Source organism: Lipotes vexillifer, unplaced genomic scaffold (genome assembly GCF_000442215.2).
Source record: "Lipotes vexillifer unplaced genomic scaffold, Lipotes_vexillifer_v1.1 scaffold69, whole genome shotgun sequence".
Lineage (NCBI taxonomy): Eukaryota > Metazoa > Chordata > Mammalia > Artiodactyla > Lipotidae > Lipotes > Lipotes vexillifer.
In genome coordinates this window covers 434,783-453,873 of record NW_006790942.1, presented here as the reverse complement: position 1 = coordinate 453,873, position 19,091 = coordinate 434,783, and the positions used below count along the sequence as shown (strand labels likewise).

General features: G+C 46.6%; 1 protein-coding gene across 2 annotated transcripts in view; it reads left to right on the top strand.

The window, feature by feature from the left end:
- Nucleotides 1-19,091, top strand: part of PRKDC (protein kinase, DNA-activated, catalytic subunit) — a 156,162-nt gene that overhangs the window by 114,772 nt on the left and 22,299 nt on the right. For both annotated transcript variants that reach the window (XM_007464010.1, XM_007464009.1), the window contains exons 62-68: nt 1,647-1,826; nt 4,165-4,370; nt 6,234-6,372; nt 7,187-7,375; nt 7,949-8,173; nt 9,363-9,471; nt 10,842-10,953. In XM_007464010.1, coding sequence (XP_007464072.1) covers nt 1,647-1,826; nt 4,165-4,370; nt 6,234-6,372; nt 7,187-7,375; nt 7,949-8,173; nt 9,363-9,471; nt 10,842-10,953 — 1,160 coding nt within the window. The remainder of the gene's footprint in view (nt 1-1,646; nt 1,827-4,164; nt 4,371-6,233; nt 6,373-7,186; nt 7,376-7,948; nt 8,174-9,362; nt 9,472-10,841; nt 10,954-19,091) is intronic.

Genomic DNA, 19,091 nt, shown 5'->3' with positions numbered 1-19,091 from the left:
CTCCGTGAGACCCTGACACGGGGTGCCATCGAGACGCTTGGCTCTGGGCCCAGTGTCTCTGTGTGCCAGTCACGCACTGAGTCTGTTTTTCTCACCAGTAATGTCAGTGGGAATGAAACAGTGTGTAAGTTGCTAAGTCACTTAAATCATTGATTATACAAAATTCTCTTTCGGGGGAGGATCAAGAGAGCGTCAGTGGGATCAGTATCCTCCTCTGGTAATTCTCTTATTAGCTGGGACCGGGGAGTATTTTTCTCAGTCATTAGGGGGTAAGCGTACTGGGAGTGAGTGAAGTTTTCTCGCTGAATTCTCTGATAGAAGCAGGATATTTATCCCTGGAAAGTCTGATTAAGGTTTCTTTGACTTTAATTGAAGTAATGTTTGAAATTGGAGGGTATCATATATATCATGTAATATATGATTATGCTGGGTACTGAAACATGATGCCTTATATTTTATGGCACTTAAGTGGCAGTACTAATGTTGATTGTAGTAATAGATTATGTCTGTGTAGCCCATTACTGCTTGGTAAGATTTTTGTTTAAATAATTACAGAGTGACAGGAATTTGCAAAAATAGCCCAAGTCCTGTGTCCCCTCCCCCAGCTTCCCTCTGTGGGGACGGCTCACGTCACCAGAGCACCTGAGTGAGCCCCCAGTGTGGTGACCAGATCACAGACGCGCGAGTCCCACCGCTTCCCCTGCGGCACTGTTGTGTGTGTGTGTGTGTGTGTGAGGTTCTGGGCCGCTTGTCCCATGTGCAGATTCGCGTGTTGAGGAAGGAATTTGTACACTAGAGTCAGTGGGTGTAGACGTGGAAGCCCCCTGACAGACTAAGTGGACCCCACGTAGCAGAGTGAGAGGCCCACCTGGCAATAACCGTCGCCGTGGAGTGTAACAACGGGCGATATTTATTTTCTTCTTGTTTCCTGATGCATATTTTCTAAAATTTTATATAAGAACCATTATGACTTTTTATAAGACAAATACATTACCTAAAATAGAGTAATGAACAACATAAAATAAAGAAAAATCAAATTATAGTTTTTATTCAGACACAGCTTTTACCAAACAAAATAATTTAAAATTTTTATTTATTCTTGCTTTCGTGCCTTCATTTTAAAAATGTAGACACTGCCTGCTGGGAGCCGTTCTCAGCACTGGGGTCTGTGCCTGGGGATAGCAGGAGGGACGGGCTGTGTCCTTCAGCCTGGCCACCCACCACGCGGGACGGAGGTGGCTCCTGCTGGCGTCAAGGGATTAAATGGCCACGGTGACGGGTCTCTGGCCTGTCGTCTAAGCTCAGGGCCGTTTTCCAATGTCTCCAGGCTGCTGTCAGTCCCCAGGGACAGCCCTGTGTCCCCCTGGCCCGGGGCAGGGACCCGCAGGTCCAGACTCACGCAGGACTTGAGCCAGCTTCTGAGTCTGTACTCTGGGTCCGGAATCCGTGCCATCGTGCCTTTTATAAGACATGTGTCAAACAGATGTGCTGGGTTAAGTTCCAAATCCTCCCCGTCGACGGCTGCGGCTGTCAGCGTGGAGTCGGGATGTGCCGTGGCCGCGTGGGCAGCACTTTGTGTGTTCGGGTTCGGCTCCGGTGCTGTGGGCCAGTCACCCTGGTCTGTCCTCCTCCGGAATGTCCTGCAGAGGGATCCGCTCATCGCGAAGCAGCTCTTCAGCAGCCTGTGCTCCGGGATCCTGAAGGAGATGGACAAGCACAGGGCCGTGTCTGAGAGGCGCGGTGCCACCCGGAAGCTGCTGCAGGACTTCACGCGCCTGCTCAGCACCACCTTCCTCTTCTCCCCGCCGTTCGTGTCCTGTATCCAGGTGAGGCCGCACGCGCACTGTCTCCCGCCCTTCGCACGCCGGCGTCTAGCGGCTCCGGTGGCTTCTTAGTTGAAACGAGGGTTTTAACAGAGCACGTGTCCTGTGATGGGGCCGCTTCTTCCCAGGTGGTTAGATGCAATTTATTTGTATTAAAAAAAAAACTTACATATTATGGAGTGATGAAATCAAACTTGATATAAAATTGTTCAGGTCTTAAACCAGCCAGTCCCCTCAGTGTTTTGCTCGCACCCGTGTCGCGCGGCGCCCAGTCCTCCTGCCGGCCTCTGGGGACGTGGGTGCAGCCCGTGCCTGGCTGTGGGCAGGGGACGGAGGCACAGGCGGGCTCGGGCCAGGCGGTGAACAGGCAGAGGCGGAAGGGCACGAGGGCCGAGTGATGCAGAAGCCCGGTGCAGGCTGAGGAGAGGCCGGTTGGCAGGCCGCCTCTCGGCCGGGGTGGGCTGTGCACCGTCACGGGTGCTGCGAGGCCGCCCTCAGAGAAGGCTTTGAAGGCTGTGCTCTTCGAGCAGAGAACTAGTGAAGATGGACTTTTGTAAGCACTAAACACACTTACTGGAAGATTACTCTTTCATGTAAGAAATGTTTTCTTTGCCGTTCAAACCATGGATCGTTACAAAAGTCCCTAATAAAAAAATCCTTTGGATTCATTTCAGTATTTTTGTAACTAGTTACCTCCCTGGAGTAATTTAAAAATTACATTCTTTAGTGTTATTTATCAGGAGCTTTGGTTTGCAAACCGATTGGGTGATAATTCCGGAGATGAAGTACTTAGTGTTCTTACTTCGTACTTTTCTGACGTAGCGTGAGACTGTTAATACGGTTTCTTCTTATATACTCTATTTTTATTGGTTTATAATTTACAAGTAGAATTCCTTCATTGGTTTTCTCCTGGTGATGCCAAAGACAAGGCTTGAGAAGTTATATTGAATCAGCCAGTATTTCAAAATAAGTTTCTCTTTACATTTTATCCCGAAGCGATTTTGTTATTTAAAGATTTAATTTTTTATTTATTTTTGGCTGCGTGGGGTCTTTGTTGCTGCGTGCGGGCTTTCTCAAGTTGCGGCGAGCGGGGAGCTACTCTTGGTTGAGGTGCGCGGGCTTCTCGTTGCGGTGGCTTTTCTTGTTGCGGAGCACGGGCTCTAGGTGCGCAGGCTTCAGTAGTTGTGGCACGTGGGCTCAGTAGTTGTGGTGCGTGGGCTCAGTAGTTGTGGCCTGCAGGCTCTAGAGCGCAGGCTCAGTAGTTGTGCGTGGGCTTCTCGTTGCAGTGGCTTCTCTTGTTGCGGAGCACAGGCTGTAGGCATGCAGGCTTCAGTAGTTGCAGCACGCAGGCCCTGGAGCACACAGGCTTCGGTAGTTGTGGCTCATGGGCTCTAGAGCGTAGGCTGAGTAGTTGTGGCGCACGGGCTTAGTTGCTCCACGGCACGTGGGATCCTCCCGGACCAGGGCTTGAACCCATGTCCCCTGCATTGGCAGGCGGATTCTTAACCACTGTGCCAGCAGGCAAATCCTGCTATGTTGTTAATGGAAATAGAATTTTATTTGGATTTTCTTTCCTGTTCCACTAGTTCCCGCTAAGAGTGACAAGCATTTTTGTTTGTTTGCTTGCTTTGGAGAATCTGTGTTCTTTCAAGACCCCTGGTGTTGAATGCAAGTTGGCTTGGTGGTAGCCGGTCAGTCTCAGTGAGGGTTCCGGGCCCAGCAGCTTCACAGGGCGGGAGGCAGGTGCCCTTCCAGATGTCCATGCAGACGCAGGTCTGTCGTCATGAGATGCTGTCTTACTAGCCATACTGTTCTCTCTATTGGTTTGGGGCTCACTTTTCGTTATTTTTGCGTATACAGAACGCTCAAATTGAGAGTTACAAAGTAAAGGTCAACATGATAATTCCCGAAGCCCTCCATTCCGTGTTGCTGAGCACGTGAGCCCCCGGGGTGGGGAGACGTGAGGAGGCTGCCAGGTAGTGGGGGTGAGCGCACCTACTCTGCAGTGACTGGGTGTGAGATCTTTGTGTCTCAGATGCTCTCCTCGTCTCTTCAGGGTATATGTTCCGGGAAACTGCGGTTGTGGTCTGGACATACAGCAAATGTGTAAAACCCTCACTGTCCGCTAGTGGCTTTGTTGCTCCTGGGTTGGAAGTGTGCAGTAAGGAGAGATCATTTCCTCCTCTGAGCAAGTGGGGGAAGGCTTAACAGAATCACACAGAGGAGCTTGTGCTTTCTCCACCACAAACGTCAGACCTTCGTGCTTAGCAGGACGAGGTCCTCGCTGGCAGAGGTGGCTGGGGAGCCGTGGGCTAGAGGGCCGCCGTGTCTGTCTTCGCAGGAGGTCAGCTGCCGACACACCGACCTGCTGAGCCTGGACCCGGCCGTGGTCGGCAGTGCCGGCCTGGCGGGCCTGCAGCAGCCGGGGGCTATCCACCTGCTGGAGGAAGCGCTGCTGCACCTGCTGCCCCAGGAGCCTCCCGCCAAGCGTGCTCGGGGCAGGTCCGGCCTCCCCACCGCCGTCGGCAGATGGATGGAGCTCGCCAGGTACGCCCGGGCCCCGACCCTGCTGGGGCCGAGGCCCATATATCTGATACAGTTACTTTGTTTATTTGGGAAAAACAAATTCTGTTTTGGTTACGTGAGGCTTTATCGTAAGAAAGCCAGTGCCTAATTCTGAGGATGCTGGATTCGGGTGAAATTTCACTTGCGCTTCTTTTCGGTAACACTGGATTTTAGATCTTTGGGTTCTGGGTGTAAGAGTGGAAGTGAGAGCAGGGGTTCCTGCCTCGCCGCTGTTGCATGGTCGCTCCTGTCTCTCTGAACTGAGTGCCGTGGTGGGGAGTGAGGCGCTGCGCCGGGTGGCGGCAGCAGCACAGCACGGGTTAGACCCCGCCAGCGGCGCGGGCGGCACCCTGGGCGGGAGGAAGGGCCTCTGCGGGGGCTGCTTCTGCCCGCGGACATCCTTACCCTCTTGTGTCTGGCATGGCCATGGGCAGTAGTGACGCCTTGTGCGCTTGGGAGTTTCAGGGGGCAGCGTCTCGGGTCTTGGGTGTTGTCTGGATAAACGAAGCACACAGGTTTTAAGGGCCTAAACTTTTAAACATTTTTTTTTCTAGCTTTATTAATGCTTCCTCACACTTTTTATGTTTGTGCATTCCTTTCAAACAGAATTTTTTTTTTAATATTTATTTATTTTAAATTGTTCATTTGGCTGTGCCGGGTCTTCGTTGTAGTGTGCGGGATCTTTAGTTGTGGCATGCGAACCCACTCTTAGTTGCGGCATGCATGGGGGATATAGTTCCCGGACCAGGGGTTGAACACGGGCCCTGTGCATTGGGAGCACAGGGTCTTTGCCACTGGACCGCCAGGGAAGTCCCACATCATTGTTTTGACCACGGTACAGCGTATGTGGTCCAGGGAACGGGGGCCAGTGTAGGGTGGACCTAAGGCTGGTGTGTTTTCTGAATTCCTGGAAAATGCTTGTAGCTTCGTCTCCTCTTGGACTCCTGGGCTGTGGGCTATTTTCCCACCTCCCTACCTCTGCCTCTGATTTGTTACCTTTAACTCCCCATGAGCGGGGCAGTAAGAGAGCTATAGCTATTAGGTTTTTTTGGTCTAAATTTGGAGTCAGTGGGCTCTGAAAGAGAACCCGTGGGGCTTTTTTGATGTAATAAACGCATGAAATTTCATACCCAGGGAAGCACCAAACTCAGGAAGACCAGGAGGGAAGTGGTCCTCAGCTCGGTGGTCAGGCGACTGCAGGGTTAGGAAGAGAGGACATTTGTGTGGAGACTCAGAAGGCGGGAAGAAGTCTCTAGAGAGAAGGGAATGAACTTACCGAACACTTGAGACTACCTTAAAGGGGGAGCTTGGCTGACGGACCAGCAGGTTTGTGTTAACGGCAGAGATGAATGCTCTAGTCCGTGTCCAGGCTGTCAGTAGAAGCAAGAAGGCCACAGAACGTGGAGTAAAATGTGGCATCTCTAGGACCAGGACTAATTTACCTGCTTTGGGGTTCTTGACTACATTCCAGATTTTAGGGCTAGACAAGGATTCCAGATAGGTTACCACAGATAAGAGCAGTGTCTCAGCGATGAATTAACACGGAACAGGCTCGTTTAATGAGTCAACTTACGCACCGTAAACCTATAATGTTCAGATTTTACTTTAAATGTGCTGTAGGATAACTTCTGCCTTCAGTATGGCTAAAGTAGTAGAACTTAATGGTAACTTCAAAATTTTTAAGATTTTTCATATTTTTACAAAACAAGAATAATGTATCTTTTTTGGTTAATTATAACGTATGACAATTATAACGTATGATTTAATATCATTTCATTAAAGACTTTAAAAATACTGGGGCATTCATTGATTTGGACTTTTTTTATTTTTTCGTTTGTTTTATAGGCTGTACAGGTCGATTGGAGAGTATGACACGCTCCGTGGTATTTTCAGCAGTGAGATAGGAACGAAGCAGATCACACAGGACGCGTTACTAGCAGAAGCGAGAAGTGATTATTCTGAAGCTGCACGGCTGTATAACGAGGTAAAGTTGATCTCTAGCAAGTGTGTTAGTTGCTTAAACACTTTTGTTCTCTGAATGGAAAAATTGTTAGCTTTAGAATTTAGAGCTTCAAGTATTTCAGCTTTTATTCCTTAGAATTTACACAAAGATTAGTATCAGAAAATGGCTTCATAATAACCGCATGTGAGCTAAGTATTGTTATCCCTTACTCTTTTTAAGAAAACATCATTGAATAAAAGAAAGCATGTTTTACCAAGTATGATAAAATTGTAAGATGTTACTTCAGTATCTGGTATTATTATGTAATTTCCATTTGAGTAGATTGTGTTCATTCAGTGAGTAAAACATTTACACAGAGATAGGTAGGAGCTGGTTTTGGGAACATGACTGAGGTTCAGGTTTGTCTCTGAGCTACCGGTGGCCGAGTGTGGATGTGTAGCAGGTACGTACTTGGAGTTCAGGCCTGCGGCCTGTGCGAGAGATCCAGGTGGTGGAATCTTCAGCAGTTTTCTGTAAACGTCTTATTTTCTCATTTTCATTCTAAGAACTCTGTAAGTAGTAAATAATCAACAGTATTTACATCAAATTATGGGTCATTTAAAGCCTTCAGCTTATGCACTGGCCTCATTGTTAAGTTTCCCAGGCACGTGGTTCCCTCTTGGCTGCAGTTTTTAATACTCATTTGACTATTAGATTCACTCAAGTTACTGTTTTCCCTTTTTTCTCCTCTTGTCATAAATCTGAAAATGGTTGTTCTTGGTATGAATGTTACACAGCCTGCAGTGCAAATGTTTTCGTTTGTACTGTTCCCAACTTTGTAAAATAATCTTACCAGGCCCTCAATAAAGAAGAGTGGGCAGACGGTGAGCCCACGGAAGCCGAGAAGGACTTTTGGGAACTTGCGTCCCTCGAGTGTTACAACCAGCTTGCCGAATGGAAATCGCTGGCGTACTGCTCCACGGCCAGTGCTGACGGCGAGGGTGCCCCAGATCTCAGCAAGATGTGGAGTGAACCCTTCTATCAGGTGTGTGGGGTCATTTCTGAGGTCATGGAAATAAATGTTTTAGATGGTCAGGTGTGCTCTCATTAGTCAAGGTGTTTAGAAGTGTTCAAAAACAGGGCAGTAGTTGTGCAGCATTAGGGTATTTATACGACCTGACAGCCCCCAAACTGCATAATATTGTTAAACTGCTCACCGCTTTTAGCTCAGCCTTTCAGAGTAAGCGGAGGCCTTTACAAATGAGCGTCAGCACCCCTGGCGTGGCCACCGGGAGAACATTCCTGTTGTGTCTGTGTGGCGTTGCAGTCTTGCTGGGCCCGCCTGGCCCGTCCACACTGCTGTCCTCGGCTGTGCCTGGAGGTCCCTCACTTTGTACCAGACGTCCAGTTGTCTTTCAGCTACAAGTAGTTGCCATTTTCTGTAGACCGTGTTCCTGTGTATTTTGTGGTTATAAAATGAACCATTTTAGATGAACTTGTTTTAAAATTTGTAGCCTTAGGTGCTTTAACATTTGAAGCATTAAGCACCATCACTTTGGCACCTGGACCTATAAAATGACACCAGAGATGCCGTGGTGATGAGACTCTTGTTCCTCAGGAGACCTGCCTGCCATACATGATCCGCAGCAGGCTCAAGTCCCTGCTCCGTGGGGAGGGTGACCAGGCCCTGCTGACCTTTGTGGACGAGGCGGTGACCTCGGAGCTGCGGAGGGCCCTGCTTGAGCTCCGCTACAGCCAGGAGCTGAGTCTCCTCTACCTCCTGCAAGATGACGTCGACAGGGCCGAGTATTACATCAGAAACTGTATACAGATGTTTTTGCAGGTAATATGACATCCCAGCCGGGAATGTGCCATCTCTGTGACCTTTTCTGACATCGGTAAACTCCTGGGTGGGAATCACAGCAGCAGGTTCCCCTGACCGACTGCGTGACGGGCCCACCCTCCTCGCGTCCTGGTTCCCCTGAGGCCCGTGCACACGGGCCTTGGTCCTGGGGCCTTTTAGTGCCTTTCTCTGTTTTAGAAAATTCCACGTCTTGTGTCCCCTCGGGGTTTCCTTTCTCTGACTGTGGACAAGCACCTGAGAGCAGAGGCCCCGCCAGCCCCGGCTCTGTGTTCTTCCTTTGGTGTCGGCTCGTTCTGTTGTTAAAGCCGTGTCTTGCGTAGAGTCTGTGAACATTTGTCGTTGCCATATATGGACGTTCACTGTCTTTATTCTGCTTTTCAAATGTGTTTGAGGTTGAGTAGTTCACTCGAAGTTTATCGAAGAAGAAAAATTGGCTTCTGTAGTTGTGGCAGTTTTACATTATAGGATATTGTGATTTTTAAGAATTGGTGGCAAATAGGGCCAGCGGTACCCGATTATATCACTTTTATTGATTTTGTTGAACTGAAATGCAATTGAAAACCTAAATTAAAAAAGAAAATTATTGGGCTTCCCTGGTGGCGCAGTGGTTGAGAGTCCGCCTGCCGATGCAGGGGACGCGGGTTCGTGCCCCGGTCCGGGAAGATCCCATATGCTGCGGAGCGGCTGGGCCCGTGAGCCATGGCCGCTGAGCCTGCGCATCTGGAGCCTGTGCTCCGCAACGGGAGAGGCCACAGCAGTGAGAGGCCCGCAAAAAAAAAAAAAAGAAAATTACACTGTTTGTTAATTGCTCCCATGACCTAATTATTAACCACTCTGAGACGTCCTGTGTAACTGATACGTTTATAGGGTAGCTGCTGTTTCATGTTGAGAACTGTGTTAAAATCTAATGCAGTAGGGGCCTCCCTGGTGGCGCAGTGGTTGAGAGTCCGCCTGCCGATGCAGGGGATACGGGTTCGTGCCCCAGTCTGGGAGGATCCCACGTGCCGCGTAGCGGCTGGGCCTGTGAGCCGTGGCCGCTGAGCTTGCGCGCCTGGCAACGGGAGGGGCCACGACAGTGAGAGGCCCACATATCGCAAAAAAAAAAAAAAAAAAAAAAATCTAATGCAGTAAATTGACTTGTAACCAATGCTAACTAACTTCTTTCCAGAATTATTCTAGTATTGATGTCCTCTTACACAGAAGTAGACTCACCAAATTGCAGTCTGTGCAGACTTTCATAGAAATCCAGGAGTTCATCAGCTTTATTAGCAAACAAGGTAATGTTCAATTTATACCTACCTTGTTTTTCTTCTATAATTTCGGAAGAGTTTTTGGCTTCTGATCTTTCTGCCTAGTGATAGTACATGTTTCTCACTGTATGGGTTAGAAACTGCCTTGGGTTTATTCTACAAGCGTATGTATTTGGGATTGTTGAAGTAAGTGTTTAACATGGTCAAGCGCGATTCTGGGCACTGGAGAAGCTTCCAAGGAGTAGTGGTCTGACACATGGCACCCGCAGAGACAGAGGCAGGTCCAGGGCCCCATGAGAAACTGGGGTGACAGCACCTGGCCGGCAGGACCCCGAGTTGGGCGTGGTCGGGAGAGAGGGGCTCGCAGAGGGCCGGCCTGACCCTGAGGTGCCAGAGCTTCTGTCCCGGGTGCCAGCTGGTGAGGTGAGGCCGAGGGCGGCAATGCCCGGACCTGGAGGGCCTTTCTGCCACCGACGAGTAGGTTTTATCCTGGTGCTGATGGGAGGCCACCCAGAGTCAGAGGTAACGTCTTGACTGTATATCTGAATTTCAGTTTTGTAGGCTTTTCAGAGTACTAATAAGAATTGGTATTCAGAACTATCTACCTAGCTGTTCTCTGTTTTAAATTTGGAGAATGATGTTTCAAGTACATTATTACTAATGATGTATTATCCCAGGAGCTATGTTGATCTCTTTTCTCTATATTGTCTAGTTTTTATAACAGCCTTATGAGATGTAGATCTTTTCTTCCCGTTTTACAGGGCATCAGAGATTAAATAACTTGCCTAAGCTAATACATGAAGGATCTAGATTTTGAGCTCAGGACTGTGATTTAAGCTGAAAGAAAACCACAGCTTTAAACATTAGCAGTGTGAAATTTAAATTTCATGAGGATTATCATGAATCCCTTTTCCGAAGCCCTCAGGGGTTTTCTCTGGCGACCTAGTGTGCATACTGGGTTGGGCCTTGTGTGCAGTGGCCCGTCAGCCCACGACTGATGGCTGTCCACCGCCTGGGTGGGTGTCCCCACGAGTGGCGTAAACAGACTGTAAGTTGCCCTATGATGATTCAGATCAGATTTTGCACACAGGAATATTGGCTGCAACTCTGTGAAAAACACGTCAGTTTTCAGTGCTTTTTAGATTTTGGAATCGTGGATGGAGGATTGTGGACCTGTGCTAAATGTAAAAATTGTGTATGTTTATTTCCTGATCTTCCCTCTATGGCCCGAAGAAATTGAGTTTTAATGCCAGAATTTTTAAAATATGGTAGCTTTTGCTCCTGTTGTGAAAGATAAGACAAAAAGTTTAAATTTGGACAAGAAACAACTGCTGCGCTTTGTAAGGTGGTCTGGTCACCGAGCCGTGGGCACAGTCACACTCTGATATTATTTTTAGGCAATTTGTCATCTCACCTTCCCCTTAAGAGGCTTCTAAAAACCTGGACAAGTAGATATCCGGATGCTAAAATGGACCCCATGAACGTCTGGGATGACATCATCACGAATCGGTGAGATGTTGAGCCTTCTGAGTTGAATGTGGATTCTTTTTTGAAGTTGCCAGAATAGCTTTTCTCCCAAACTGTGGTTTAGACAAATGTGGGGTCTGAGCCTCGTGGGCCAGTTTCCACTGAGGTGGTTCTGACAGTACTCTCCGTGCGTCTTTGTGCCCTGGTCCATTCTGTGCTGGGCGGGGAGAGAAGGCAGGGGCGTGCCCTCTGCTCCTGTCTCAGGGCTGAATGTGGGCGAGTGACATGGCGGCAAAGAAGATACTGCTTAACAGCTTCTTATTATTCTGTTATTATAACCTGGATTTTTGACACTCCCACCTCCTACCTCCCGGCTCTGTTACGTGCTGTATTCATCACTTCGCCGGGTCTGAGATTCTTTTCCTCACCTGTAATGGCCCTGGGTAATCCTAGGCAGGTATTAACTGTATGTGTCGGAGAAGAGGTGATAGAGCCAGAGCGGTTGTGAGTTATTTTATTCAAAAACACAGAGTCAGTAGGACCGAAGCACTGTGACCCCACGTTTGGCATTCTTGCCGTTGGACTCTGTTTCCTCTGATACTACAGCTTTTAAAAATTTTACTTTTTATACTTTTTATTTTTCAAACTTTTTTTACTTTTTATTTTGAGACAAGTTCTTACCTATAAAAAAGGTTACAAGAAAAGTAGAACTCTCCTGTGTACCTTTTACCCAGATACTTTTTTTTTTTTTTAACATTTTTTAACATGTTGCTGCGTTAGCATTTTTTTCTTTCTCTCCACATACATATATTTATTTTCGGGACCATTTGAGGGTAAGTTGCATGCATCTATTTCTTTACCTCTTTGTTTATCGGTGTACCTTTCCTAAGAAAAAGAATATATTCTTAGAACCACAGTACAGTAGTAACTTGTTTTCATTTTAATCCACAGCCTTAATTTCAGTTCTGTCAGTTGTCCCATTAACGTCCTTTAAAGCAATTTGTCTTTTAAGACAGGATCCAGTGCAGAGTCATGTACACATTTAATTGATGTATCTGTTTGGTCTCCCCTAATCTGGAACAGGTCCTCATGACACTGACACTTCTGGGGAATTTTCTTCAGCTTGGGTTTGGCTGTGTATCCTCGTGATTATCTTCAGGTGAAATACCTGTAGCCAGAATGCCACTAAAGTGGAGTATTTGTCCTGCGGTTTCACATCTGGAAGCGCAGAGTGTCCACCTGCCTTTTACTGGTGGTAGCAGTGTTGATTGCCTGGTTAATACTGTGTCTGGTCTTGGTGGTGTACAAGCCCTGTTTTTTCCTCTGCAACTAACAAGCAGCGTGGGAGATGCTTTGAGACATGCCTGTATCCTGCTTCTGATGAGACCTACTCCTCCGTGTTCTGTGTCTGTGGATGACTTTAGCCCAGACCAGCCTTGTGCCGGGTCTTATTGCGGCAGGTGGGCTCCTTAGTTGTCGCTTGCCAGCTCCTTAGTTGCAGCATGCATGTGGGATCTAGTTCCCTGACCAGGGATCAAACCCCAAGCCCCCTGCATTGGGAGCACGGGGTCTTAACCACTGTGCCACCAGGGAAGTCCCTCCAGGCTCATCTTGCAAAATTATCCTCCTGTGTTTCCTTCTAGAAATGTTGTAGTTTTAGTTCTTACATTTAGGTCTATGATCCAGTGGAAGATAATTTTTTTTTTTTTTTTTTGCGGTACGCGGGCCTCTCACCGTTGCGGCCTCTCCCGTTGCGGAGCACAGGCTCCGGACGCGCAGGCCCAGTGGCCATGGCTCACGGGGCCAGCCGCTCCGCGGCATGTGGGATCCTCCCGGACCGGGGCACAAACCCGCGTCCCCTGCATTGGCAGGTGGACTCTCAACCACCGCGCCATCAGGGAAGCCCCAAGTGGAAGATAATTCTTGTAGATGGTATGAGGTAGGGATACATGTTCACTTTTTCCTTATGGATATCTAGTTGTCTAGTCCCATTTGTTCAGAAGTCTTACTTTGTATCACTGAATTGCCTTGGCACCTTTTCTGAAAATCAGTGACGGTTATGTCTGTGGGTCTGTTTTTGAATGCTCTGTTCTGTTCCTTGATTTATATGCATATCTTTTCACAATATCACACTGTCTTCATTACTGATGCTTTATAGTAAATCTTAAATCAGATAGGGTGAGTTCTCCAACTTTGTTTCCTTTATGAAAACTGCTTTGTTTATTTTAGGTTGCTTACATTTGTATATACATTTTAGTATCTGCTTATCAATTTCTACCAGAGAAAAAAGAAAAAAAGAAAAACAGAGTTTGGGATTTTGTTGGCTCTAGATCAACTTTGGGAATTGCTGTCTTAACAGTATAGAGTTCTCCAATTCATGAATATGGTATGTCTCTCTGTTTATTTAGGTCCTCTTTAATTTCAAAGATTTGTATTTTTTCCACCTGGAGATCTTAGCTGTCTTTTGTTAGATTTGCTCCTAAGTACGTATGGTTTTTTCAGCACCGTTGTGAATGGAGGGGTTTTTTTCATTGTAGTTTTTGGTTATTTGCTGTTCATATACTGATTTTCTGAAAGTTTTGTTTTATCATGAATGGTGTTGAATTTTGTCAAATGCTTTTTCTGCATCTATTTAATTGATCGTGTTGTTTTTCTGTTGTGTGTGTGTGTCTATGATATTGTTCAAATCTGCTGTTTCCTTATTGATTTTCTGTCTGGATGATCTGTCCATTGTTGACAGTGGTATTAAAACCCCCAAATATTATTGTATTGCTGTTTATTTCTCCTTTTAGTTCTATTAGTATTTGCTTTATATACTTAGGTGCTTCGTTGTTGGGTGCATAAATATTTACAATCGCTGTATTTTCTTGACAGATTGGCAGTTGGCCCCTTTATCATCGTGTAATGACCTTCCTTGTATCTTTTTACCATTGTTAGCTTAAAATCTATTTTGTCTGGTATAGTATAGCTACCCCTGCTTTTTTTAGGTTACCATTTGCTTGAAATATGTCTCCCACCCTTGTCAGTGTGTCTTCAGAGCGAAAGTGAGTGTATTGTAGGCAGCATATCGTTGGAGATCTTTTTTTTTTTTTTTTTTTTTTCCCGGCCCGTGCCTCATGGCTTGTGGGATCTTTGTTCCCTGACCAGGGATTGAACCTGGGCTACGGGCAGTGAAAGTGTGGGGGTGGGGGGGGTCCTAACCACTGGACCGTGAGGTAATTCCCTGGATCTTGTTTTTTTTAATCACTTGGAGAATCTAAACCATTTACATTCGAAGTAATTATCAGTAGGTTAGGCTTACTGTTGCTATTTTGTTAATTGTTCTCTGACAATTTTGTGGGTTCATTACCCCTTGTTGCTTATCCTGTTCTCTTTTTGTGTGATTTGATGGATGACTTTTTGTTTGGTGTGCTTTGACTTCTTTATCGTGATCTTTTGTGTGACTACTACAGTTTTTTCCTTTGTGTTTACCACAAGGCTTACATAAACTATCTTGTAACACCTGATTTTAAGCTGATAACAACTTAACTGTGATAACATTCTTAAACTTTATGCTTTTGTGTCCTTATCCCTCTTACATTTTAGGTTATTGATGTTACAGTTTACATATTTTTATATCATGCATCCAATACCAGATTATTGAAGTTATGGTTATATTTAATACATTTGTTTTTTAAGTTTTAAACTAGAGTTGTCAGTGAATTACATACCACCACTGCCATATTAGAGAATTCAACTTTGGTTTTATATTTACCATTACCATTGAGTTATATACTAACTTCGTATGTTTCTGTGATGTTAATTAGCATCACAGTTCTGCTTGAAGAACTCCCTTGAGCTTTCTTGTAAGGCAGGCAGGTCTGGTAATGGACTCCCTCAGCTTTTGTTTATTTCTTCATTTCTGAAGGACAGCTTTGCCAGATACAGTATTCTTGGCTGACAGTTCTTTTTTTCTTTCAACATTTTGAATGTGTCACCCCATTCTCTCCTGTCCTGAAATGTTTCTTTTGAGGACTTTGCCTATAGTCTTACTGGGTGGGGGGTGGGAGGGTTCCCTTGTGTGATGTGTTGCCTTTCTCTTGCTGCTTCCAGAAGTCTTTGTCTTGGACTTTGGACACTTCAGTTGTAATGTGTCTCGGTGTACCCGTTTGGATTCAACCTACTTGGGCTCTTTTTTTTTCCCCGTCCAAATATTTATTTACTTATTTGGTTGCACCGGGTCTTCGTTGCAGCAGGTGGGCTCCTTAGTTGCGGCAGGCAGGCTTCTTAGTTGCAGCTCGAGGGCTCCTTAGTGGCAGCACGTGGGCTCCTTAGTTGTGGCTCGCGAACTCTTAATTGCCACAAGCATGTGGGACCTAGTTCCCTGACTGGGGATCGAACCCTGGCCCCCTGCATTGTTGGGGTCTTTTGGGAGTCAAGGATCTGGGTGTCCATATCTCTCCTCAGGTTAGGGAAGTTTTCAACCGTTATTGCTTTAAATGTACTTTGTCTTTTTCTTTATCTCTTCTCCTTCTGGGATTTTTATAATGGGTGTGTTGTTTCTCTTATGCTCTGCTACACTCTTTTTCATTCTGTTTTCTTTTGCTCCCCTGACTGGATAATTTCATTGAATCTGCTGCATGGTCGAATCTGCTTTTGAAGCTCTCTGTTGAATTCTTCAGGTGCAGGATTCTGTTTTTGTTTTTTGATGGTTTTTGTCTTTTTGTTAAACTTCTCATTTTGTTCATGCATTGTTTTCCTAATTTCACTTAGTTGTCTGTGCTTTCTTGTAGTTCACTAACTTCTTTAAGTGGATTATTCTGAATTCTTGTCCGACAGTTCACAGATCTCCATTTCTTTAGGGTCAGGTATGGAGCTTTATTAGTTTCCTTCGGTGGCATCATAGTTAGCTGATTTTTCGTGATCCTTGGTTCCCTGTGTTGGTATCTACGCGTCTGAGTAAATGGTCTTGTTCAGACTTTGCAGAGATTAGTCCTTCACCAGTCAGCTCAGCCTGGAGCACTGGACGTGCCAGCTGGTAGCTTCCTTGGGCAGGTGGGACCTGCTGTTGTGTATTTGGGGTGAGGCTGCTGCCTGAGCTCTGAGGTTGGGGGTCGGGGTGCCTCTGGCCCAGGACAGTTGGGTAGGACTTGGGGTCCTGCCCCAGCGCAGCTGTGGCATGGCTCTGTGTTGCCTGCATTCTCTGGTCAGGCTTCCTAGGTGGCCGGGACTGGGTGCCATGCTCAGCAGTAGGTGGGGTACTGCCCCGGCAGGTCGGGGGAGGCAGCCAAGCTGGCCCCAGGGCCAGCATAACTCATCGTTTGGGGACCCAGATCAGGCGGGACCGCACAGCGAATTCCCTGGCTAGGCAGGCGACCGGTTTGACTCTGCCGACGGGAAGGGAGAGGCTCCAGCACCACTGTGCACTGGGCTGTGGGATTTCCCCACGTGCTCTGGTGAGGTTCCCCGGCTAGGTGAACTGAAGGCTCTTTGGCAGGTTGGTTTCCCTGCCCGTGCGCGAGGGGCCACCATGCAGGCCCCTGGCTGGTCAGACTCTTGTTTGGGAACCAAATGGAGCAGAACTGTGAGCCAAGCTCCCTGGCTTGCTGGGCCGGAGTCCTGGCTGCGTCCACTGGCAGGCGCCCTGAGCATGTGCTGCTGTGAGCAGGGTCGCAGGGTGGGCTACGCAGGTACCCCGAGCTCCGGCTGGGTTTCCCAGTCAGGTGGGTGGGGCTGTGAATTAGCTCCCTGCCCAGGCGGAGGGCAAAACACGCTCCAGGCCAGCAAGGCTCGTTGTTTGGATCCTGAATCGGGCAGACGTGCACCCTGCCCAGCTCCCTGGTCAGACTGGGCCACCGTGTTGGCTCAGGCACGCAAAGCCACTGGTTAGCATTTCTGCTCGGGCTCTGCTGGGACTGCCTGGCAGGATCCCAGCCCTGGTAGCTGTAAGCCCCACCCTGTCTTCTGTCATACCCTGAGCCCCACGATGCCTGGGAGGTGAGACCCACAGCTCTGGGCTTTCCTCTTCCCACTGGAGAAACCGTAGGCTCGGGGGCCCTGGCTGTGGCCCCAGTGCGGCTTCTTCTCGCACCCTTCAAGTGGGGTCCCTCGCAGTCCCTGGGGTGTGGGGCTGTTTTCACCTCATCCCCATGTTGTGGGATTTTCTCAGTGCTGTCTTGTCCTTGAATGTTGTTGGTTGGTTTTCCTGTGAGGGGAACCGAGGTCGAGAATGACCTGTGTCACGATCTGGTTGATGTCACTTATCTTTGCTGTTTGTGGTGTGGTGACATCACTTGTCTTTGCTGTGTTCATGATGTAATATGTTGCTTTTTTAAAAAATTCATTTATTTTTGGCTGCGTTGGGTCTTCGTTGCTGTGCACAGGCTTCCTCTAGTTGTGGCAAGCGGGGGCTACTCTTCGTTATGGTGCGTGGGCTTCTCATTGCAGTGGCTTCTCCTGTCACGGAGCACGGGCTCTAGGTGCACGGGCTTCAGTAGATGTGGCTCGCAGGCTCTAGAGCGCAGGCTCAGTAGTTGTGGCACACGGTTTTTGATCCATGAAATAGATGTGATTTTCTGTGTCTCTTATTTATTGATTTCTGAATTAACTCCTTGTGGTTATAAGCACACACTGTATGGTTTCAGCCTTTTTAAATTTATTGAGACTTGTTTTATGACCAAGCATATGGTCTACTTTAGTAAATATACCATGTGCACTTGAAAATCCTGTGTATTCTGCAGTTCTTGGACTGCGGAATGTTTATAATTTTCATTTAGATCGAGGTGGTCAGTTGTGTTTTTCAGATCTTCCATGTCTTTAGTGATTTTTTTGTTTAGTTCCATCTGCTGTTGAGATTGGGATTTCAAAACCTCCTACTGTGATTGTGGAATTGTCTGTTTGCCTAATAATCAGTTATTAGGCACATACATGTTGATAATTGCTGTGTCTTCCTGATGAAATGTGCACTTTAGCTTATGTTGCAGTAAAGACATATTGACGTGTGTGCTTCACGTACATGTATGTATATATATGAAATAACAGTGAAAATCTTAACAGATAATATATTTTTGATTTTAAATAGTCCAACATGATTCAGAACTTACAAGGAACAGTCTTTTATACTCACCTTTTCTTTCTTTCTTTCTCTCTCTCTCTCTTTCTTTTTTCCTTTCCTTTCCTTTCCTTTTTTTTTTTGGTGGGGGGGCCATGCTGCATGGCATGTGGGATCTTAGTTCCCCAACCAGGATTGAACCCGTGCCCCCTGCAGTGGAAGGGTGGAGTCTTAACCACTGGACCGCCAGGGAAGGCCCTAACCCTCACCATTTTTGATGCTCATCATTTGTTCCTGAAGATCCAAGTTTTCCTCTAATACTTCCCTTCAGCTGAAGAGTTTCCTTTAGCAGTTCTTGGAATCCAGGTCTGCCTGTGATGAATTCTCTTGCTTTTCCTTTGCCTGAGGTGTCTTTATTTCACTTCATTCCTGAAAAATATTTTCTCTGAGTACCGGGGGATCATTTGTCCTCTGTGTTTCTAAAGGGAAGGTCATGCTTGTTCAAATGGTTGTTCCCCAATATGTAATGTGTCATATTTGGGGGCTGGTGTCAATATTGTTTTTTTTTTATTGTTGGTTATCAGCAGTTTAATTATGATGTGTCTGTGTATGGTTTTCTTTGAATTTATCCAGTTTGAGCTTCACCAAGCTTCTTGAATCTGTACATATACGTCACCAAATTTGGGAAATTCTCTGTTATTGTTTCTTCAAGTATTTTTTTTTGCCCCAATTTTTCTCTGTTTGTGGGATGCCAATTACACATATATTAGACCTTTTGACATTGTCCCACAGGTTCACTTTTATTCAATCTTTTTTCTCTTTATTCTTCAGATTAGATCATTTCTATTGATCTGTCTTCAAACTCACTGTTGTTTCCTCTTTTAATTCTGTCTAGTGAATGTTTTATTTTGGGTACTTTTCAGTAAAATTTCTATTTGGCTTTTTTTACACTCCCTCTCTGCTGAGATACCTACTTTTTCGTTTATTCCATGTGTATTTTTCTTGACCTCTTAGAGATGGTTAAAATAGCTGTTTAAAGGTCCTTGTATGACCTTTGCCAACCTATTGGTCATCTCAGAGTCGACATCTGCTAACTGTCCTTTTCACTGAAAACAGGCACATTTTCTTGGGTTCTTTGGATTTTGGTGAA